The 23600-nt window shown below is 42.4% G+C and overlaps 2 protein-coding genes across 6 annotated transcripts in view; one reads left to right on the top strand and one right to left on the bottom strand.

The window, feature by feature from the left end:
- Window positions 1–6805, bottom strand: part of PAK5 (p21 (RAC1) activated kinase 5) — a 176599-nt gene extending 169794 nt beyond the window's left edge. The window contains exons 1-2 of one of the 2 annotated variants that reach the window (XM_061461569.1): window positions 6725–6805; window positions 5053–5127 (exon numbers count right to left, since the gene is read on the bottom strand). In XM_061461569.1, coding sequence (XP_061317553.1) covers window positions 5053–5065 — 13 coding nt within the window. In that variant the 5' untranslated portion in view covers window positions 5066–5127; window positions 6725–6805. Of the gene's footprint in view, window positions 1–5052; window positions 5128–6724 lie in introns of those variants that run through there. The other variant, XM_061461572.1, reaches the window with a different exon arrangement.
- A 1276-nt stretch (window positions 6806–8081) lies between these two features.
- ANKEF1 (ankyrin repeat and EF-hand domain containing 1) lies at window positions 8082–22344 on the top strand. Of its 4 annotated transcripts, none has more exons than XM_061461546.1 (9): window positions 8082–11092; window positions 11562–11761; window positions 13233–13382; window positions 14099–14222; window positions 15076–15898; window positions 18135–18361; window positions 19620–19789; window positions 20953–21096; window positions 22100–22344. In XM_061461546.1, the coding sequence occupies exons 1-9, from the start codon at window positions 10747–10749 to the stop codon at window positions 22223–22225; spliced, it is 2310 nt and encodes a 769-aa protein (XP_061317530.1). In that variant the 5' UTR covers window positions 8082–10746; the 3' UTR covers window positions 22226–22344. The 4 variants fall into 4 exon arrangements, with proteins under 4 accessions (XP_061317530.1, XP_061317531.1, XP_061317534.1 ...); XM_061461547.1 differs by having other exon boundaries at window positions 8086–11092; window positions 13233–13286; XM_061461550.1 differs by having other exon boundaries at window positions 10930–11092; window positions 11562–11684; window positions 13233–13286.
- Window positions 22345–23600: the final 1256 nt, after the last annotated feature.

The following is a 23600-nucleotide window of genomic DNA, read 5'->3' as shown; positions in this document are numbered from 1 at the left end:
ATTGGCTTTGGTTGTGGCATGGCATATAATCCAAGAACTCTGAGGCCAAAAGATCCCAGAATAGCTGGGATAAGCTGTGGTGACACTGGTAGATACAGGGCAGCAGCATGGAGCATCAGCCTCCCCCAAGCCAGGTCTCCCATATCAAATCGAAGACCCCATTGTAAGTTGACCTAGTTGATTTTTTGGTCTGAACCAGAAATCACATCCTATTCCCAGGAAGTCTTTCCTAATACATCTAATTAACTACTGAGAAAAATTCCTTTCTCTTGTGAGGGACAGTCTAAGTCAGGAACTTAGGTGAGATGAGCAAACATGACTATTCCAGGTCCTTTCCTGATACACTCAGCAGTGGAACTGCCATCTTACTGCACTTGGTTTAGATTGTGGAACATCTCATTCCAAATGCTGGAACCATCCCTGGAGCATTGGCAAGAGGACAAGTCAGGGCTCCCACCTGCTCCACAGCCCATCAACAACAAGATAATCAGATGATTATCATCCACTCTCCTCATTTAACCACAGCTGAGAAAGGCCAAGCAAGGGAATAGGAACAAGGCTTATTCCAACTAAAGCAATTGATTTCTTGTATAGGAATTCCCCCTGCTTGACCTTACAGATTTCAGCAGGCTTACACTGCTTTGGAAAAGTTGCTTTCATGCTCTTTGTGTGGATTACCCTTCCTTACAGTAAGTAGCACTGAACTCAACAAGCAGCTTTGAAAGCCAGATGTTTCCCCATCAGGCCCAGAATGTGTGTGCTTCTCTATGCCCCAAAGATAATGTTGCTTTCCATTACACGGTTTCCCTTCTCTTTGCATTTCTAAAACCTACTGCAATAAGTTGTTGCTGAGAGCCAGCACCACCAAAAGATTTCCATCCCAGATACCGACAGTGTGGACTAAATTCAGCCTGAAAATTCCTCCTTTATTTGCTGTGCATGTGGTGAAGCAGATGACCAGTGCTTCAGTAGCCTCTTGTAACATCAGATGATCAATGCCCCAGAACATTTATTCCTTCATCCTGAAAACTAAGAACTTGCAGTGTGTAGTTTCTCACCCAGGGTACAGTGACAAGCCAGATGAGAACAAATGGGACAAATGAAGGCAGTTTGTGTTTTCATTGCTGTCTCACCTGTCAGCATGGAAGCTGAAAAACAGCCATAAAATTATCATCTTTCTTCTTCCCCTTCATCTTTTTAATATTATGATCTGCATATAAAGAACTGATCAAGAGAGAGTCAGATCTTCAGTTATTAACAGGCCTGATGCCTCCCACTGAAAGTCATCTGGAATCCTCCCACTGAATTCTATGTGTTCCAAGGCACAGTGTTAGACAAGCACACGCAAAAAAAAGGAGGGGGAATGATTTCAGAGCTCCTGAGCTTAATAGGAAAAAGACCCTCAGAGAAATGGTGATGAGAGGGGTTCAGCACTCCCTCCTCCACATGTCTTGTAGGGTGCAGAAGTTGTGGGGTTAGTAACAGAAGCTTTTATTGAACAAACATTGCTAACAGAGTCAGTAACAAACTCCAAGGACCCCCAGAGCTGTTGGCTCTTCAGCCAAACTCCTGCCCACCCATGTGTCACTGCAGAGCTCACCCGACTCTACGGATCCCAGCCCTCATCCTGGCCATGCAGTAACTGGAAGCATGTCCTGGAAAGTGCAGAGTTGCTGTACTCCCCACCATCCCTTTTGCTACTTTGCCACATTGTTGGATGAGAAGTGCCGTCTCACCCAGTAACACCAAAATCACTCAAGTCAAGTTAAAGTGCAGATGCATACAAGAGGCCTGTACTTACAACATCCAAAACAAGCAACAGTTACAGTGTTTTAGGAAAACTTGAGGTGACAAAAACAAAAGATAAAAACCAATACTCTGTTGACACAACCTTTAATTCTGAAATACTCCTCTCTCCCGATACCCAGCTAACCTGCTGCAGACACTCCTGGCATAGCATTCAATAAGAGAACTTCTTGGCAGAACACATTAGTTTTTATGACTGCTCAGCTTTTATAAACCCTTCTAACAGCTTGGTAAATCTTAAATTTCCCTTGAAAACAACCACCACAAGAGAGACACAGCTTCCTTCCCAACATTTTCTCCAGGGACACAGTAACCAAGTGACTCAACCAAGTACAGAAGCAGATGTGATACTACGGTGGGTTATGGAGCACTCTTCTAGCTGTATGAATGGACATGGATTTTACAGAGGTTTGGTCAGGAGGTAAATTCTAGCCATCGTGGGGCTTTCTTACTAAGCACTTACACCAGTTATTCCATGGGTTTTCTCTTCTATGCAAGGGCTAATTCCTAAGACTGCATTATTAATTGGCAGAAAGAATAATCATTGTTTTTAACAATAAGCAATTATAGAAAGAGTATCAGGAAGAGGAAAAAAAAAAATCAAGCTAAATCAGTTTAGTAACTTGTGCATTGATCTGAGTAGTATTAACAGCTTCATACAGTGTCATCAAAAAAGAAACAGAGCAGAGCCCAGAAAATACACATCTAATGTGAGGAATAGCAGGGTATTACCTATGAGCACAGTTTTGAGGTGGTTGTGCTGCAACAAAGATCATCTCCAGATGCTGACTGCTCCTTTCAAACGGAGACTACTTCCCTAACTTGAGAGGGTGCAGTTTGAGAAAAGCCTCCATGACAACTCCCCAGCCCCAGCCGTGAGCTGTTCCAGTGGGTAGAAGACCTATACCTCTGCACTTGTGGTGAGCATTGCTGTGGACATCACCACCATTTACAGACACCAACCCTGAGCAGCTGCAGCAGCAGCACTTTGCTCCCACTGCAGTGTTATGGATGGGGTGAGCAGAGAGGATTTTTGATGCTTAGGAATACTAACACCCTGATTTGATCTCATGCTCTCTCAGTTCAACTCACACCTAGCAGAAACAGTCCAGATGACCTTCAGAATTAACCAAATATGTAACTTTGTGTCATTCTCCCAAGCTGGCAAATCTGAACAAGATTTTGGATGTAATGCACCATGCAGCAGATTTTTTGCAGTAGCATCAGAATCCAGAGAGATGAGTAACAGCAATAATTACTTGCACAGTAAAAGGCTCAAGTAAAAGTCATGCAATCCCCAAGCACACCATCCAGCTGAAGTCAAGCTATCATGTAGCTCAGCTCCCACTGATGTCAGCAGTGCTTCAGTGCCAACCAGCACCAGAATCCTCACAGTACAGAGTCTCCTTCCAGAGGTCGGCACATCCTCATGCTCTTACTCTGACAGATAAAACCCAGAACAATACAAAGACAGCAAGTGACAGTGAGGATGACAGCTATATTATTCCACTTGTTCCATGCAGGGACTGTGTAGTGCTGCCAGTCTGGCACCTCCTGCTATCACCAAACAAAACTTCACAGCCTTTGTACTTAAGTACTTTGAAGCCGCTGTTCAGCGGTGAAATCTTTTCATGTGGAATTAGACCATTTGGAGCCATAAAGTGAACATACTGGTAATGGGGGCTTTACCTATCACGACAAAGTATGTATATTGTAGGAACAATTGAGATTAATGTTTAAGAGTGTGTAAAACAAGAGGAAGACAAACATGCTCCTCAGTAATAACTGTTCTTTGGAATAATCCTGGTTAGGAAATTATTTATTATTGATTATCTTATTCTCAAATGCTGCCACAGTGGGCAAAACCTATCTGCTGTGGCTTACAGGGATGGCATTTATCCAGGTAACCACGAAGTGGAACACCTCTGGGATTGTCCCAGGAGCAGACATTGCTCCTTCCTGACCGTTAGCTGCCAGAGATGCCCCTGTGTGAGGGGAGGGTGCATGCTTACAGCATCCAGCACAGAGCAGCTGCAAAATCACCCCAATTTTTACCACATTAAACCTCTGGACAGTATTGCTCTCAGATGAAGACTCAGGTAGTGTGCAGACACCTTAGTCTGTACCAAACCATGTGCGAACTGTGTCTTGATTTGTGCTGTTCTTTTTCCCAGGTTTGCTTCTGGGAACTGTAATCTCCAGCTACAAGGCTCTAGGATATTTCCAAAGCTCTGGGCAGTTTACACCTTTCTTTCCTTAGTACAGTCTATTTTTACTGCCACCATCCCACTTGTATTCCTGCGTTACCTTGGCACTCCACCAAAACTGAGCTGTCAGGCAAAAAGAGCCCAACAGCTTGAGGCTTCAGACCTTGGGATAATATTCTCTAGTGAGCTTTGTTTATCTTAGAGATAAATAAAGGGAGATAACTAAAGGCAGGTAATACTGTGAGTTTCTCTAATAGGATTTTGATCCTATTTATTTTGGAGATGTTGCAGTACCTTAACAAGAGCAGCAGTCAGCAAGGCAGAGATGCTCTGCTCTTGAAGCCACATTGCTTTGAAACACCAGTTCAGCTGCTGAAAAAGGATGCTTTGCTTCTTGAATCATGAGTCCTCATTATCTCTCTCAAAAAGCTCACAGAAAGATGATCACCATGAGAAAATAAATATTATCACAAAAAACTAAATATCCCCCCCCCCAGTACACATGCACTTATACACACACCCACACTTGGGGTGAAATACCAAGTAGCCACACTTGTTACGGTCTCCAGAGTTTCCATAATTCCCAGAGTAAACTCATGCAGGTGTTTCAGACAGGATCTTTAGTTATTTTTGGACTAAATTGCAAAATATATGTGTTAGCCTTTCTAATGTGCATTTAATGTGCCCTACTCTATAGACTGAGAAAAAGGAGAATTCACCCAGGCCTTTAGGCCAAGATACATGTGTCTCCTTGTTTGTGGCAAGAGTAAGTAGAAGGTCTAACAGAGAACAGCAAGAAAACATCTGCTGCTGTGCCATGTTTGCAGCAGCTGTTTGGTGTGAGCAAGGACAAGGGCCTGGAGATGTATTTTCCAAAGAGGAAAGCAATCAGCCAAGGCAGAACAGTGCAAGACTAAGTCCAGCCAATTCACACTACAGAGTGCTACCATGAGATATCTACTGTACAAATGGCACTCCTTGCAGGGGAAATAATAAAATGCTTTATGCTAAAATGATGTTATCTCTTGTTGTTACTCACCACACAGTGCCATATCTTGCGTCACCTGTCTTTCCGTGCTGTTGGACACACATCCAGCTCCGTGTCGCCACTTCCCTGGCAGAAGAGATTTCATATCAAACCCCAATTTTTTCTGTTGAACTTCCTAATACTAGAGGTGTTTTGCAAATAGTTCAACAGCCAGTCTTGGCTAGGTATAAGACAAACAGTCTCCCTGCAGGAGCTGGCCTTTGCCATTATCCCATACATGATTACTGACCTAACAGGAGCACCAAGGGCCAGATGGTTTGTGGCACTTGAATGTGGGAATTAGACAGTAAATACCAAGGGCTTGAGAAGTCCCCCTGTTAATGTTAATGGTGTTTGCCTTCTGGAATGAGTTATGCTTCAACCTGCTTAAACAGTTTTGAGTATTTTTCCTCATTCATTGGCATTGACATTTTTCTCCTGTTAATAAATAGGTTTCTCCTTTCAGCCAGGTTTATGAATAATTATGTTTCAGTTCAAGTCTAAAACACCTCATTTATATTACAGTGCTACACAAACCCTCTGGGGATGGCTACGGAGCTGGGTTATACACAGATATTGTAATTCTGTTTTTGTAGCCAGTAATTCTAGTAAAAGTTAGAGGTGATTTATATGGGAGGAAGAGGAAGTCTGGCAAAAAAGTAAGTCAACAGTGAGAAAACATCAAAGGCCATGACATCCAACCCCTTCCCCATGGCACCATAGAAGGACACTGAATACTTTTTCCCCCTTGAAAGCAACAAGAGGAAGTCATAGAATCAACTTGGTTGGAAAAGACCTTTAAGATAATCCAGGCCACCCGCTCCCCAGCACTGCCAAGGCCACCACTAACCCATGGCACTGAGGGCCTCATCCACACCACTTCAAGGGACTGTGACGCCAGCCATGCCCTGGGCAGCCTGTTCCAATGCCAAAGCACCCTCTTGGTGAAGAAATTTTTCCTAATATCAAGTCTAAACCTCCCCTGGTGCAGCTTGAGGCCATTTCGTCCTGTCTTGTTACTTGGGAGAAGAGACTGACCCCACCTCACTACAACCTTTCAGGCAATTGTAGAGAGTGATAAGGTCCCCCCTGAACCTTCTCTTCTCCAGACTAAGTCCCCCCAGGTCCCTCAGCCATTCCCCATCACAGTTGGGCTCCAGGCCCTGCAGCAGCTCCATTGCCCTTCTCTGGACCCACTCCAGCACCTCAATGTCTCTCTTGTAGTCAGGGGCCCAGAACTGAGCACAGGATTCCAGGTGCAGCCTCACCAGTGCCCAGTGCAGAGGCACAATCACTGCCCTTGCCCTGCTGCCAGACTGGTGCTGATACAGGCCAGGATGCCTCTGGCCTTCTTGGCCGCCCTGGCACAAGCTGGCTTACGTTCAGTGCCCTTTAACAGCACCCCCAGGTCCTTTCCCACCGACCATCTTTCCAGCCACTCAGAATGGCTCAAGTTGGAAACCACCTTAAGCTCATCCAGTTCCAACCCCATGCCACGGGCAGGGACGCCTTCCACTAGAGCAGGCTGCTCCAAGCCCCGTCCAACCTTGACCGCACACCCCTCGCTGCTGACACCACACAGGCCAGGCTCCTGCACCGCCACACCAAGCCCCGCGGCCCCTGCCTCCCTCCCCGCCGCCGCTGACCACCACCCTGCACCCGTCCCCGGCGGGCGGCTCCGTACCTCGCAGCCCGCCGGGGCGCTGAGGGGCTCCGCCGCCTCACGGCCCCTTCCCGCCTCGCTCCCCTCACGGCCGCCCGCCGCCGTTGCCAGGTCAGGCGCGCGGCGGCGCCCCGTTGCCAAGGCGGCGGCGGGCGGCAATGGCGGCCGCGGCGCGGCGCTGAGGCGGGAAGCCGAAGGGGAGGGGGGCGTCCGCTGGGGCCTGCGGGCCTTCAGGTGAGTGCCCGCAAGGGCCGGTGAGGGCGGGCAGCCGCAGGCATGGTGGTGCGGGGCAGGCCGTGCGAGGCGGGGCGAGAGGGGCCGGGGTAGAGCCGGCGGGTTGTGAGGGTTGAACTCGGCCTCTCGGCACGCCTGGGCAAGAAACGCAAGTGCGGGGCACTGCGGGTGATGCAGGCCCAGCTAAAGAAGGAGGGTACGGCAGGAGCGGCCCCACAGAGCTGCTGTGCCTCAGTCTCCCGAAGGTAATACTCCACGCTAGACATCAGCACCCTCCCTTGTGCTTGACGCCTCTCTCAGAGGGGAACAGGCTGGAAGTTACCTCACTTTGTGTTCCTGCATGGTCAGACAAAGAAGTCCTTACCGTGTAAGTAAAGAGCAGGTCAATGCTAGCTCTGCCCATTTCAGCCAGTTTCTCTCCCATTAAAGCCAGTCTTCTCCACAAGCCACCCATCCCTCTAAGTCGCAACCCAAGAAAAATCAGCTAACACCAGATCTATCCCTTACCTGGCTTTAATGGGGTTCTCAGCACTTCAGGCTCATGGGACTGGTCCCTCACCCTGTTCTTTGCTCCTGGGCACAGCAGCACCTTCTCACCAGCAGCCCAGAGCCTGGTGTGGAGCAGCCTCTGTCCCAGCAGGTGTTGCTCAGACACCTGATTGCCAGGTACTGTCTGGCCCCAAGGGCTGCCTGCTGCTGCTGCTGGCCATTGGGGCTCTGTTACATCCAGTGTGGATGAGTACTGAAGTGTCTGGAAGAGGGGAGACTGAGATTAGATATTAGGCAGAAGCTCTTCCCTGTGAGGGTGCTGAGGCGCTGGCACAGGGTGCCCAGAGAAGCTGTGTCTGCCCCATCCCTGGCAGTGTTCCAGGCCAGGTTGGATGGGGCTTGGAGCAAGCTGCTCTAGTGGAAGGTGTCCCTGCCCATGGAAGGGGGTTGAATCCGGATGAGCTTTAAGGTCCTTTCCAACCCAAACCAGTCTGGGATTCTGCGATTCTATGACTGGAAGTTGTAAGGCAACCTGAAACAAATTCACATCCCATCCACCCACCGACTCATCAATCCATCCATCTTGAGTATCCAGCCATAACCTCAGGAATGTCCTTACAGTGATCAGGACTGGGCCAAGTTTTCCAAAGGGCTGTATCTCAACATGACATCAAAACCAGCTCAGTTCAGACAGGAGGTGCCATGGAAACTACTCTCACTCAGCACTAAGCTATGACCTCTGCCCAAGGCAAAGCATTTCTTAAGGGTTGACACCAAGAAGGGCTCAAGAGAAAACTCAGCATTATAGGCTATTCATTAAACTGGAATTCAGTTTTAGGAAGATTTTGCTTCATCATTCCTATTAAACATTAGTCACAGCCAAAAATCCAGTGCAATTATTCATATAAAGCTGTAAATATAGCATGACACTGTTACGACATTGGTTTCTTTTATGCTGGCACATAAGGCTCATGCTTATCTCTGTGGCCAGCAGGCAAATGGATTAAATTTAGAAAGTGCTAAGCTATTTTCTCTCACTGAAGATAAAACACATGAAAATTTCCTTTACTGGTTTGTGAATAGTGATAATTGAAGGAATGTTTTCAACTTGAAATGTTTAAACTGAAAAATGTTGAAAACTTTTTAAAAAAGGAGTTCTAAGAGCTTCCAACAGCAGCAGTCAGGCACCAGGCTTAGACAGTCACTGAATGAGAGCACTGGCCACCAGACCTTCCCTCTCCAGCAGCATACCTTGATGAAAGCTTTGTGAGAAAACAAGGATCTGACTGAAATGATTTTCTTAATAGTAGGTGTACCAGGAAAAGGATTAATCTGAATTTGAAATGAGTTCTTGCTCTCAACCAAAACAATGATACAAGCTGGCAGAATGGAGGTAGCGATTCTGCTGATGTTTGTCAACAGATAAAATTGTTGCTAAGCAGATTCTACAAGCTTGGGATTTATGATTATAGCTTCATGAAGCCCTCCCCAGAGGATGCCTGTCTCAAAGCCACATTAAAAGTCCCTCATTTTTCATTAAAACATCTGTTACAGGTTAAATAATAAAAACTCTATCAAGTATATACAGTTGGTAGTATTTACTTAATGACAATCTGCAAGATGCTGCAGTGATATTTTCATTATAGAAGCCTGGTTTACTTGCTTGTAACTTCACCTGACTGGGTAGAGCTTTCTAATTCCACCTGTTTTATTTGGATTCTGCTACTGTAGAAAATTCTAATAAAACTTGATCCAGTCACTTTCATATTACCTGTCACAGTTAAAGTGTTACGGTTGTTTTCATGTAAATTGTTGGTTCTTAAAGCTTTGAAGCAAAGACTTTAAACTGGGTAGGATCTTGCTGGTGGCTGAATTGTGATAACAACATACTCCATCACTGTAATGGAGATATTTTTGCTCATGCATACGGAAATGATTTTGTTACTGTGTGTGAAGTATTAAAGTAATACCATGATAAACATCTCAGAAGCACCAGAAAAAACTGATCTGGCTGAACTGAGGCTAAAGCTGTAATGGAGTGTAATACAGTGCTCTGTGAGCAAAAAGGAAAGCATGCAGTAAGTATAAGGTGTGTTGTCAGTCTCACGTCCTGAATGAGTTGAAGGTTGTGGGGAACAAATAATACCTAATCACATACTTATTTCACTTTGGTTTCACACTTTGTTTTGCAAGTGTGTCATCTCACCCTCTGGAAAACACGGCACTCTAGGACATCCTGATTCTGAGTGCTTGTACTTCAGAGACTGCCATGTTTGTACAAGAGGTAGCACTAGCACTCTTCTGAATCACAAGGATAATCCATAAAATAAATCCACGTGCATTGAGTATTATCTCCATTTGTGCCTTCTTCGAATGTTGCTGACATATTTTACCAGCTGCAATGCTGCTTACATTCTATAGCATTACTAGCCTATTTCCATGGAGAATGTAACTTCTTCAGTGTTTGCAGCTTCAGGGAGGGGGAGAAAGAAGGGAAGAAAAGGCAAGTGTTAATCTAAAGGAGTTCCCAAAAAAGTGATGTGTGATATCCAGCTGTAAATAATGACTAACAGTTGGAAGAAAGGATCCAGGTTTTGAAAGTAAACCCAAGTTCCTTACTGCTGTGGGGTAGTGGGAAATATAAGAAGAATATGAGAGAACATTTAAGCTTGTCAGCTTGTCACCTGGGGGAACCTTTTCCAGGCCAGTGCCCCATTGTCTGCATCTTTGTCTTTTCCCCAAGAGTATTTGCTGCAGAGAAATACAGTTTACTCTGTTATGTACGTTGTGCAGCAGGAAGTTCATGCATCAGCTACCAAAAAAGGAAGGTGCTCAGATACCGATGAGGTGATGCTAGTATCAGTTTTATGTTTCAGCAAGTACAGAGAACAGTGTGACTTGTGATTTTTTTCTCTTTGTAGTACTAAAATGACAGATGTTCAGCCTCCCCTTAAGCTTCCAAGTAATTGCAGATTATAACAGTTCCTTGAATGAAAAGCACTTACCTTACAGTTTCTTAACTTAATTTTCACCTTCAGTGAGACTTCTTCATAACAGTTTGAAGATTAGAAAGGACAATTTTGCAAAGTGCTGTATGTGTTTATATAGGCTCTACATATGCTGTGTATACTAAATGAGAGAAATTCACTCAAAGCTTAGGGCTCTGTTAAGTTAAAGTGGATATTTTCATGCCTTGAATGTAGTTTGATTCCTGTTCTAACTGGCATGTAATTATAATCTCATCTCTGAGTTTACATTTTTTCTTCTTTCTCTATGTAGGAATTACTTCCTTCAAAGAAGCCATTTTATCTTATTCCAGGATGTTACCAGTAGATATCAGACTTCGAAACTTACAGGTGTACAAACTTCTTCAGTGTGTTCACCAAAAAGACAAGAAGCAAATAGAAAAGCTGGTCCAGAATGGATTCCCAAATCTCATTAATTTCACAGAGCCTATGGAAGGATATAGTGCCCTTCAGTTGGCCTGCATGAAAAACGACATTGATATGTGCAGCTTCTTGCTGGAGCAAGGAGCTCATCCAGATGTCCAGGACAAAATGGGACGTACTGCAGCAATGAAGGCAGCTGAGTTAGGCCATGAGTTCATTTTGGATATATTAGTAAAAGCTAAAGCAGACATGACTGTTGTGGATAATGAAGGGAAAGGTAAGTAAAAGGGAACCTTATCAGACCAGAAATACCATAAAATGACCCCTTCCTGTGTTGCACACTTGCTGTGTATGTTGTGTGCCATCCATAGAGGGGAACCGTGGTTGAGGGTAATCCTTACAGCTCAGCAGAAGCTGTGCCATAAGAGCTTTGATGGAAATAATTCTCCCTGAGCAGTCTATGCCTATAGGTCTATGCCTTTAGGTCTCTCTAATGCTTATCTGAAAGATAACTTGTGATGGAGGATTGTGTTCCTCCCATGACCTGTCATACTAAATCATGATTTACTCCTAGAAGTTCAAAGGCCCTACCTAAACTAGAAGTCTTTTTTGCATGTATGTACCCTCAGAGAAGTGAGTGGGTCTCTACTGAAGGATTTTGTGTGTTCAGCGGTGAAGCTCCCAGCCTAAGTAACCTTTCTACTAATTTAGTATTGCACCATAATCCCTGCTGGTTTTCTTTGCAGGTGTTCTGTTTTACTGCCTTTTACCTACAACACGGCACTACCACTGCACACAGATTGCCTTGGATGCTGGTGCAGATGTTAACAACTGTACCACTGATGGGAAGCCTGTATTTCTACAAGCCTGTGAACAAGCTCATGATATTAAAGAAATATGCCTGAATTTTATGGAAAGAGGAGCAAATCCCAGTGCAGGAAACCCAGTATGAATATTTCTGTAACTAAGAACATATATAGAGAAGTGTAGAATAGTTACCAGATGACTATAGAACCTTAAATGTTCACATTGAAATGATGAAGCAGTGACAAGTGCTTAGCTCTGTGGCCATGCCTGTTCCTTTCTTCTGCATCACCCTTTTTGCAGGAGCAGGGATTTAAGTCTTCTGGTTGAACCACATATCCTGAGTTAGATTTCTGTAGATTAGAGTGCAGTTATTTTACAAACATAAAGTGTAACTTGGCCGGCTCTTAGGAGCTGCAGTTCACTGCACTTCAGTGGTGCAGGGCTGATTTGTACTTTGCCTCCATGTGCTCTAAGGTTTTCAGAGTTGAAATAATGCTCACTAAAAGGTGAGTCTAGCATGAAAAAACTGTTTTAGCATCAAGGCAGGAACGAGTCATAAGAAACTATTTTCATTCTTTTGAATGTCCTAGTTATTTGTTTATTTCCTTAATTTAACAAAGACCTGAAAGATGGCAGCTCTGTGCTGTTGATTGAGTCAAAGAGCTCAAGCTTTCCCTTAAAGCCACCCATGGCTTTTGCTTTGGTCGTGGTTTTGTAGTTATACTTCCTAGCTTGTAGCTATAGAAAACCCAGTGTTTAGACATCCTTCTCCCATCCTCTCACACACATCTTCGGGCACTCAGTGTACCTACAATATGAGAAACCTGCTTTTATTTTTGTAATATGATGGGCACATATCTGATCACATAATAGGAATGATTTGCTAGGAAGACAGGTAGCAGGGAAGAGCATATGGTTCAGTGGGACAATATCCATGGCTCACTGCTCTCTTTGGCCCTCCTTAGAGTAGCAAGTAGATATTCTGTGTTGCTGTGGGCCAATATGGTAATAGCAGGCAATCCCTGACCTGAGAAATGCTCTGTTCTTGGGAAGGTCGCCAGATCTATCCAAGTCAGCCACTATGAAGAACATAGGTACTGCTGATCACAAACATACTCTATTATCTAGAAATATATACAAATATATTCAAATGGAAACTTTTCCTGACAGAACAGCAGTGAAATTCCCCAGCAGTTGCCCTGTCTTCCCTCTAGCACTCCTCCAGCCATAGCTCCTTATGCTTTTTTAATGATAGAGATAGGATTTTGTTTTAAGTTTTGTAAACATGCATGAAAGCATGTTTACACATACATGCAGAACAAAGGATTCCTTAAGTAAGGAATTGATTTTCATGAGGACTATTCAAGAGACTCAAGCTACTGATATATCTACGTCACAGGAATTTGTCTACTCATGCTTTAGCAGCATTATGGTTAGATTCTTAAAGTTTACCTGCAAGCATCTTGGAAACTATTAGTCTGGTCTCCTTTTTATGGTAATACCTAAAAGGAAACCTTCAGTTTTATGCCACCTTGCAACAAGCAGATCATGTTGCTCCAACCTGAATTAGCATAGGAAACAAACTGAATTGCTTTCTTGCTACCTTACAGGCTACAGGTCGCACGGTCTTAATGGAAGCTGCAAGAGAAGGTGTTCTCGAGCTGGTGCGCGGTCTGCTTGAGAGAGGAGCTGATGTTAACCTGTTTGACTTTGAAAGACAAAGTGCTGCACATTTTGCAGCCAAAGGAGGCTTTTTTGAGGTATCACTATTTGTGGTGGTAAAGCATTGCTGCAATACCAAATCTGAGGTGGTTTTTTTGTTTGGTTGGGTTTTTTTTATGTTGGGTGGGATTAGGTTTTTTTTGAGTCCAGTATCTGAGCTGATCAAAGCCATCAAAAGCAGCTTCTTTTTAAATATCAAAGGGAATCCAGCAGTGATAGAATCTCTTTCATAATTGCAGAGCCTTTTTTGCCAAAGGTATCTCCCAAGTGTGCTAGTGTGGCTGGCTGGTGTGAACAGCTCTGTTGGAGACCTTGTTTCTCTCAACACGTAGCATGGCACTGCTGTGTAACTTAGATGAAACATTACCATTACAAGAGGGACAGATGCAAATGGCTGCAGTTAGACAGTTTATTCCTTATTGCCCAAATAGTCTTCAAAGTACATAAAATCATGCAGTTTTGATTGTGCATGTATTATCAGAATTACTTTAAGACAGTGGCCTGCAGGGAGGTGACAGGAACGGAGATTGTCTTTGATGTTTACAACAGAACAAGGTTTCTATTTCCTGCATGAAATAAGCAGAGTACTACAGAAAACATGGAATGTTACGTGTGCATTGATTAGTTGGGCATGGGAGAAACCTTTACTAAATAAACTAAGAATATATGATACTGCATTTATTTGTAACTCACTCTCACACTTCCATATCTTAAGGAACACACCAGATTTTGGTGGTATTGTCTGTTTTTCTAGATTCTGAGGATTATTTCAGCTTATAATGGAGACGTGGGCCTGATCGCTATGAATGGTAACACGCCGCTTCATTATGCTGCGGAGGGAGGATTTGCAAATTGCTGCAAGTTCATAGGACAAAGAGGTACATTAAAAATAAGTTACTTTGTAACTATCGTGCATTCTATTTCTTTGCTAAAGGGAAGATTTAATTTGGGCATCTATGAAGGATTTGACTCTTGGGTATCATGTGGGAAACGTAATTCTCATTAAGAAGTGCCTAACATAGGCTATTGTGATTTATTTATACACATGTGGCTGAGATAAAACATTTCTCAAAGGAAGCAGCAGAAACATCATGGCTTTGTATAAGTCAGAACTGGACTGTCTTAAGTGGTTCTGCTTTTAGTTGGGTTTAGCTGTATTGCATTGAAACTTCCAACAGAAATGTAATATTTGGTTTGCTGATCATTAAACAAGATGAATCTCTGTAGTCATAGGGAAAACTTCAGGCCATGGGTATTCAAACATACTACAAAGCAGCTGTGACCATATTCTAACTTAAGCAGATGATCATAGCACTTCAAAAGGACCGTGCAAAATCCTGCATTCTGTTCTTGTGAGTCAAACATTTAGCTAGCGAGCCAGTGTCAGATTTCAGGGTTGGAGTATAGAACACTGAGTGATACTTTAATCTTTGTTTCTTCTTAACCTTTCTCACCACTTAAAAAATGTAGTTTCCACTGAATTTCTGCCTTTCTATACATATCATGAATGGATGGATAAGTAAAGCATGTGTTGCCCCATGAACCTCCCTTTGGAAAACAAATCTTCTATCACCATTTATAGTTAAAACAGTATAAAATTGGAGACCTGTAGCAATTAGTTGCATATATAGTACAAGTCTCTTATATACATAATTACATAATTAATTGTAGGTTTTCTATATAATTATGAATTCCACTGCATTACCAGCAAAATTGTGTCCATATTTTTAGGCTGTGATCCTACATGGATAAACTTGGCAAAAAAGACACCAAGAGCCATCGCCAAGGATGGTGGTTTTAAAGCAGCAGTATCAGAATTGCGTAAAATTGAGAAGACCTTTGCAAAACAGTCCAAGACTGAGGATAAGGAGGAAAACCCCCAGTGGGCTGTGAGGCTGTACGACTGGTCCTTGGAGCACCAGGCTGCCCTCCGCAAGGCGTTGGAGGCTGTCGACCAAGGAGATGGGAAGGTGACTAAAGACAGTTTTATAGCCCTTATCCAGCAGCACTGTTCCTTTGTGGACACTGAACAACTAGAAGCTATTGCTGAAATGCATGAAGGACGTCAGGCTGATGGAATCAGCATTGAAGACTTTTTAAAAGGCTCTAAATACTTGCAAAAAAATTATCTTATCACATCCTATGGACCCAAAGGGAAGAAGAGGAAGAAAGGGAAGAAAAGAAGAGGCAAAAAAGGTGTTGCTGTTCCTGTGCCAATTTGTGTTATGCCAAAGGGCACATGTCCCCTTAGAGAAGATGGTTTCCCTGTGTACATGGTTGAGGCTATCCAAAATCTTGCTGACATCTCCCATTTTAACCGAGACCACCCATCTGCCCATCCCGTGCATGATGACCGTGCCTGGTACATAGATGAGCCAAGGAAAACGTACATGAGCATTAACTACCTTGTCAGAAAAGCAGACTTTCTGTCTCTGCAGAAAGCATTTGAGGAGGGTGTGCACATAGACGTAAAAGATCAATATTACAAAACACCTTTGATGGTTGCATGTGCAAGTGGGAACATAGTTCTTGTGCAGTATCTTCTGGAAAAGGGGTAAGATCATTTCAGAGATATTTTTTTTTAATTGCTATTTTGGAGAGGCTTTCAAAAGCAAAAATTTCCAGCATTTGGATGCAACAGACCATGGTTTGGTTTTTATTTATATAACTTCAATATTAAAGTTAGTTCCATAGGATCCTGAGTCACAGAGGGTTAGTTTATTATTTTTCACATTATTAACAGGGAAATAGAAACAGCCAAGAGGTAAGTTCCCCAGGTCTGAAGGTTTTGGGTGCCTGGGCTGTTAGCATTTTGATCAGAGGCAAAGTGCCAGTCACAGCTGTGGTCTCTAATGGTGCATCCTCAAAACTCAACTCTCAAAATCAGATGAATGGTTTTTGGGAAATCTGGTTCAAGTGACTCACCTGAAATGAGCAAGGCAATCTTGGATAAAGATGCAAGAGTTAGCAAATAAATCTATCAAATTAGTCTCCACTACTTTTGTCAAGCCTCACAAGACAACACTGAAGTCACATCTCCTCATGTTTAACAGCCCTAGAAATGTAACAGTCTGTCCTGGGTTCAGCAGGACATACTATTATTAAAATACTATTTTAAAATAGTATCAATTTTGAGGTTTTTAAATTGGCAGAAGTCAGAACATGGAGAGGAAAGTTATCAGGACAGTGTTTAGCTTTGCATCTTTCAGTAGTGTGGACTTTCAGGTACTTTCAATTTGACATGGGAGTGTAAATACTTTTTACAATATAACCTCTTCAGTACAGTATCACAAATTCATATCGAATAGAAGCAAAACATTTATCCAGAGCTGTGGAAAACACTGAGGTTTAAACATAAATTCGTGATATCTACTTTCTGTCTTGTTCCAGAAAGACTCAGAAGTAAATTAAATTTGGGCTTAAGGCAAATTCAGTGCTTCATCAGGAAAAAATACTAAGTCAGTGCTATGTTGTTGCTGTTCCCTTTGATTGGTTTGTTTCTGATAGAATAAAGTTAGTGAAAAGGATTCAGGGGCAAAGTATTGGTACAGGCATGGAGGATGGGTCAGGAGAGAAAGTGGAGTAACTTCATATTATAATGAGAAGTACAAAGGCACTGAATGGTGCATACAAATAAACCACAAGGGCTGAGCAACTGAAAGATAACAAAGGCAAAACTGGTAGGCATGGGGAATTACTGGGATAACATCTCACCAAAAGCAGAATACTGAAAAATGTTAAAATTGAGTAAAGAAAAACAGATGAATCTGTTCTTTTGATCTAGAGTTAAATATTAACCATCTGACCTGAAGAACAACGAGCTGTCCCTGGAAGCAACTCCATAATTTTCTTCCTTTTCATTCCTTCCATGTCTTTTGGAAAGATGTCAGCACTTTGTCCCTAGAGCCAATGGGACAGTGACCCTAACTCAGTTCAGGCTGTCTTCACTATGAGGCGCAAGTAACTCACTCTGCTTGACTACTGCGGAATCCCCTCATGAGGCTTTGGCCCACTCTGAACCCACACATGGCACACAGATCTGGGCATGGGCATGATCTGTGCTCTCTTCAGAGATGTGGGGGAACAGTATTTCTTCCCTTTTAACACCTTTAAGAGGCTCCTGTGGCTGTGGTTCCCCAAGCCTTGCTTTTGCATGACCCCATCCCAAAAGCTTCCAAGGCAGCAAGTTGCTAAAGGACTGATAGTGCTTTTCCTCTCAGCTTCATCCAAAGGCAGCAGAGTGCAAATATCAAATCCAAACTAGCCCTTGCATCCTCCAGAACATGTCAGTTAAGCCTGGGAGCAGAAACAGATCTGTAGTACAGCAACAGAGTGGCTGAAAAAGTTCTAAAGGCTCAGATTTTGAGAGACTTTCTCTAACTCCCTAAATTGGCAATTTTTCCATCTGCTCTTGGCCCAAAAGCATTCTTTTATGAAGTCCTTAATCTGTATTTTGTCGTTATCAGCGAAGCTGAAGCACAAACACAAGCAGCATTTTAAAGGACTATGGTGTTTGAATGCCTGTTTTCCTCTGTACCTGTGAAAACCTCCATGTAAAGGACACTGTCGGCTAAGAGGGGGATGTGATCACCACCCAGGCACACTCTGACAATGAATATTCCATGACAAGCCATACATTGGATACTAAAATGGCTTCAGAGTAGCAGTAGCAATATGAAAACGTTTATTCACATTGAATATGCCATTGCAGGGGCAGTTAACATTGCTTGTTTTGACATTCCTGTATCCAGTAGATAGCTTCATCTGCCCCTTCTCATATTCTTTTGCAGGGCTGATGTAAATGCAACAGACAATTTCATGTGGACTCCTCTCCATCATGCTTGCTATAATGGACACCTCGATATTGCCAAACTGATAGTGAAGGCTGGAGCAGCAGTGGATGCACCTGCAATGGGCAATGCAACCCCACTAATGAGAGCCATTGAGATCTCCAGACTGGATATTGTCTATTTTTTACTTGAAGAGGGTGCAGATGTCAAAGCTACAAACAGCAATGGTAAGTATCAACATCCCCAAAACAGGCCCACTTCCTTACATGTATCCATGTTTTATTAAAAAGCCCCAAACAAAAATAAGTTCTTGGAATGCTTTGAGAAGTGTTCTGAATTTATGATCACTGTCAGGACCAGGATGAAGGTAAGAGGCACAATTAGTTTTCTACAGTGAGGAATCACTATTGTAAGTAGTCAGCTTTCTTGGGTTTTATGCCTCTAGGAAATAAAGTAACATGATTAATTACATGATTAAGAAGTCTGTTGCTCCTCACAAGATATATACAGTTATAAGTGGCTTTAATGAATAAAATCTATCTACTTTTTAATATTATTTGATGGAAAATTAGATTTCAGTTGTGGCCAGTGTATACTCTGCCGCACATTTAAATAATTTAGTTTTTATGCACAGGCAGCACAGGTTAAAATATTTCTTGCTGCTTAGCATGTAAATATTACTCTCTGAGAAAAAGTACTTAAGAGAAAAACAAATCAAATTGATACTGAAGTGTTACCTCCTCACAGCAGATCCCTCATGCAGTGTTATTTCCTCTCTTTTTGGAGTAAATTAAACAGCATTTGTCACATTATAAGCTCTTGCTCTACCAGAGGAAGCAACATTGCTACATAATGAGATTTTCCTTGCCAAAATGCCTACTAGGTGAAACCCTGCTTGTGGAAGGAATTATTTCTGTGTTGTTCCAATTTACACAGCAGTTTAGGCTCACAACTACTTTACACCCACAGCATCTCACCTTATAAGATCTGGAAGAGTTTGTCCTCTATTAAGCCCTGAAGGTTTTCAGCCCCATTTAAACCATGGGGCTTTCCCTTGACTCCTTGCCAGCCACAGAGCAAGTACTGGAAGAGGTAGAGACCTACAATAACTTGGTCTACATTCCTAACCTTGTACTGTGCTAGCTATCTCCTAGTGCTAAATGCTCTCAGAAGTCAAAATTGCAACCTGTAGGACCAGTATATTAAGCTGCAAATGTCAGGACATTAAGAGCAAAGTTACCACTCCAAGAATTCCTGCAATACTTGGTTTCAAAGCTCATTTCTGTAAGGCTTTATTTCTGGCAAACAGTGCAGATGCCTGCCAGTCTTCACATGATGTCAGGCATGCTGCTGGCACACTGAATGGTTAGTAAAATAGAGGCCTAATTAAATTCAGTTGACTGTGTTTTCATTATCCAGTTGAAATAGCAAAGGACTGAGGTTCATTTTCATGGCTTATGCAAGTATTTATTTTTTTAAATACAGGAAAGAATCCTCTTGATATTGCTAAAGTATTTGCAGATTCTAGAATAATTGATCTGCTCCAGAATAAACTGGACAATTTGCCAGAAGTACCAGAAAAGAAAGAAAAAGCTGTGAAACAAAAGGCATCTTCTACACCAAAGCCTGCAGAGGAACAAGCTGCAAAAAGAGAGGTATGAAAAATAGTAACAAAGGATTGATTTCCTAATAGTTGGTAGAACATTGCTTCCTTTCATTTGTTTGCCATCCATGTCTCTCTAAAGCTATAAATCATGCAGTTTTGTTCAAGTATTTTCAGAAGCCAGAACTTGTTCTTGCCAGTACTATTACTTGTTCATTGGTTGAAATTTTGACATATTAATTATATGAACTTCATGTCTTTCACAGTCCCACTTAAGAATTGTATCCTGTATCACTGATGGGACACAGAAAAATATTTCCTCTTTTCCCCCTCCTCCTGAAGTTTATGATCATCCAGCTCTGTTGTAAATACCAAGCAACTTGTAAGCTTAATTTCTTCAAGGGAGCACCTGTTTCTTCACAGATAAGACCAAGGCCCTTCAAATTAGTAGAAAGGTCTTTTTATTCTGCTAACAGAACTCTTTTATTCAATATTGGGCTCACTGACTTCTGATTTCCCATCTTGTCTCTTAACCTTCCTCTTTACTGTTGACACGAGCCCTGTTTCTTAAACTCCACACTGAGTTTGACTGTTGTACTACTGAATGCTTTTACAGGATACCCAGGAGCCTCGAGTACCTTACCATTGCCCTAGTTCAAGCAAATATAGCCTCTGTGGCCACGTTCTGGCTATCTTACAGTGAATGAGATCTTGATTTACCAGTGGTACTTGTTAGTCAAACCCAGGATGCCATTTAGGGAAAAAATGCAATTGTAGCTACACTGCTGGAAGTGTCCTTCAGCAGTCTTGCCCTGGATGATGTAGTAAGTATTTCCCAGTAGCCAAATGTTGGTTTCCCCCTTTCAGAGATAATTTGAATGTCAGGGATAGTGTAGGACTTTGTTAGGCAGGAGGAGGACAATTGTAGATGCTAATTTAGCCATGACCTGGCACAGGAAGGGATCACCAGTGGCACTAGGTGGTTGTCTCAAGTCTTGAAGAGCAGTTAATGTTTTAGTGTCCAAGAAGGACAGTCATCCTCTTTGAGTCACAAGTTTTGGTTATAAAATAAATAGCAAGCTTTAGGAAAAACAGATTCTGAACAGATTAAGAAAAATACACCCACAGTAAACAGAAAACAGAAGAAGTATCTGAAGATGTAGGATGTGTGCCTTGCTTCTGGGCATGATGTGTAACTGGTAACTTCTCTTTCAGTCTTCACAGATACCACTGGCAGATGAAGAAACATCCATTCTTGAAAAGGCAACACAGCCCTTTAAGGACAGCGTTATTTATCTGAATTCTCTGATAGCCAGTGGTGCTACCAAGAAAGAGGACATCACATTCAAACCCAGAAAAGTATGTACAGTAGCAAAACACAAGCATGGTTTCAATGTTAATGGAAAGGTAGACCTTGCTGTAGATCAAAACCCAGAATAATTTGATGAAACACCTTCACAATTCAACTAGCTGCTTGTAGATGACATGACGCAGGCTAGAGAGATTGCCTTAGAACAACAGTAAACTAAAGAGTCCGCATAGGTTTATGTGTACTTTATATATATACACATATATTTATATAAAACAAATTATCATGGAAAGCAAGCCCTTACCAGGTTTTAAAATAGGATTAAATTGGACCCACAGTAAAATTACAAATGCCACTATGTGCACTTAAAGGAGAGGAGTCCTTGTGCATGGGACCAGCACCAACTTCTAACTTGCCTTCTCAATTAATTATCCCATGATTGCTTAAGTGACATTTACTGATCTGAATGGATCACTAAATATTTACCTCCTTGAGTTAGAATACTGAAAATATAATTTTTATATTAGGGACTTGTTAATACTCATTCAAGAATAACCAAAAAACAGAGAAAGATGACCACAGAAGTAATATTTTTTTTTTCCCCTCTGCTTAAAAAGAAGAGCACGACCATTGCTGACTGAGCAATTTTGTTTAGAGGTTATTTACCATTTCCCTAAGCTTGATTTGTGCCAGTTTCTGCAATGGTCTCGGGGGAATAAGGCTACATCATCAGTGACTCTATGACTAATTACTGTTTTCCACTCTGAGGATCTTGGGCCCAAGTCAGTCATTCTGAACAATTAGCTTTGGATCATCTTTCCTACATTATCCCTCATCTGAGCCTATGGCATGTTAGAGATTGGCAGCAACTAGAGACTGTTCTGCTTATACTTACACAAATTGTTGTGGTATCTTCCGCCAGGAGGCCGCACCATTTTTCTTCTATGTCTTGGGATGGAAAGGAGTGCTAGAACACAGCTCTATTTGGCTCACAGTATCATCTTCATACCTCACTTGCAGTCCAAAATAACTACAAATATCTTTATTTTGTAGATTTGGGCCCCTGAAGCCGCAACAGAAGAGTTAGTAAGGAAGCATGAATGGCTCCGTGAGCGCTCTGCTTTTGATGGCTTGTCAGAAAGCCCTGCAACCCCCTTTGATAGAAAATTTGCAGAATAAGCACACCAGCCGGAAGAAGCTACTTCAGCATATATTTGAGGGGGTAAATATCAAGAAGGCTACTCCTCTGCAAGGAAGGAATCATGCAGTGCTCAGTAAATGCATCTTAGTTATGACAAAAAAAAGGTTGTAGCAAGTTTTTCCTCTAGGTTATGTTGCTCACATATAATCTCTTGTTAGGGGCTTAGTCTGGAAAAAGGTTTATCCTCCTTCTAAGTCTTGGAGCTAGCTCAGCATATTTCATGGAATGGCTGCTGTTAGGACACACGCGTCCTTTATCTTTTTATCCTTTTAAAGGTATGGCTTTAGGAGGCTATTTTTCACCCCAACATAAAACTTATTCCTGGAAGATATATTACTCTTTGTATTAAAAAGCTATTAAATATAAAGACGAAGATAGCATTCAGTAATTATTTAAAACAACAATGTTCTTTGTTGTCTGCAGAGACAACAAAGTACAGAATTTACAACCAGGACTACTATAGTCTAGTGTACTGCTTTCGTATTCTCCCATGCACTTGGAAGAGTGTACAAACCTTTCTCCTTATGCACTGAAGATGTATTTCAAAGCTCTGCAAAGCTTTTACCCAGACCTGTAGATCTTTGTGGCAAACTTGAAAAACATGCAGAGATTTTGTGAATGGATGCTGAAGAGGAACTCTTCATCAGGAACTGTAGTGATAGGACAGGAAGGGGTGATGGGTTTAAATTTAACCAGGGAAGTTCAGATTAGATATAAGAAGTAGTTTTTTTACTGTGAGGGTGGTGAGGCACTGGAACAGGCTGCCCAAAGAGGTAGTAGGTGCTCCATTCCTGGAAGTGTTTAAGGCCATACCAGTTGGACAGAGCCTTGGGTGACATGGTCTAGTGGGAGGTGTCCCTGCCCATGGCAGGGGTTGGAACTGGATGATCTTAAGGTTCTTTCCAACCCAAACCATTCTATGAATGTAGGTTCTTACATTAACAGCTACATCCACAGCCAGTCCAAATCAGCACTTGCCTCCGCAACAGTGAGGTCCACAGATATTGTCCCTTTTGTTATTTAGTGAGTTCATAGGTTGAGAAGGAATTGGTGTCTTAGAAATGAAATGATCAGGCAGCAGTAATTTATTATGTAGAATAGGTACTGAAAGTTCATTTGGGAACTCGTATAATATAGAGATTCATGTGATAGGGCAACAGTTCTGCTGAGAGAACTCTTTTGCTCTTTGCATGTCTTGAATTCTGTCAAGTTCATCCACAAAACAGTTGGCAGCACAAAACCAAGATCAGTTTGGATCTTCAAAAAGACAGGAGGTACAAGTACAAGCACAAGGTACAAGTTGTGAGTAAGCAGAGGCTGGAAATACTGGAACTTTTAACTTAGGGAAGAAAT

Source organism: Pezoporus flaviventris, unplaced genomic scaffold (genome assembly GCF_033815535.1).
Source record: "Pezoporus flaviventris isolate CSIRO_AGI_PZ_B2104156 unplaced genomic scaffold, CSIRO_AGI_Pfla_v1 ptg000031l, whole genome shotgun sequence".
Taxonomy (NCBI): Eukaryota; Metazoa; Chordata; class Aves; order Psittaciformes; family Psittacidae; genus Pezoporus; species Pezoporus flaviventris.
Note: the sequence above shows the minus strand (reverse complement) of the source record. Positions and strands in the feature narration are given on the sequence as shown.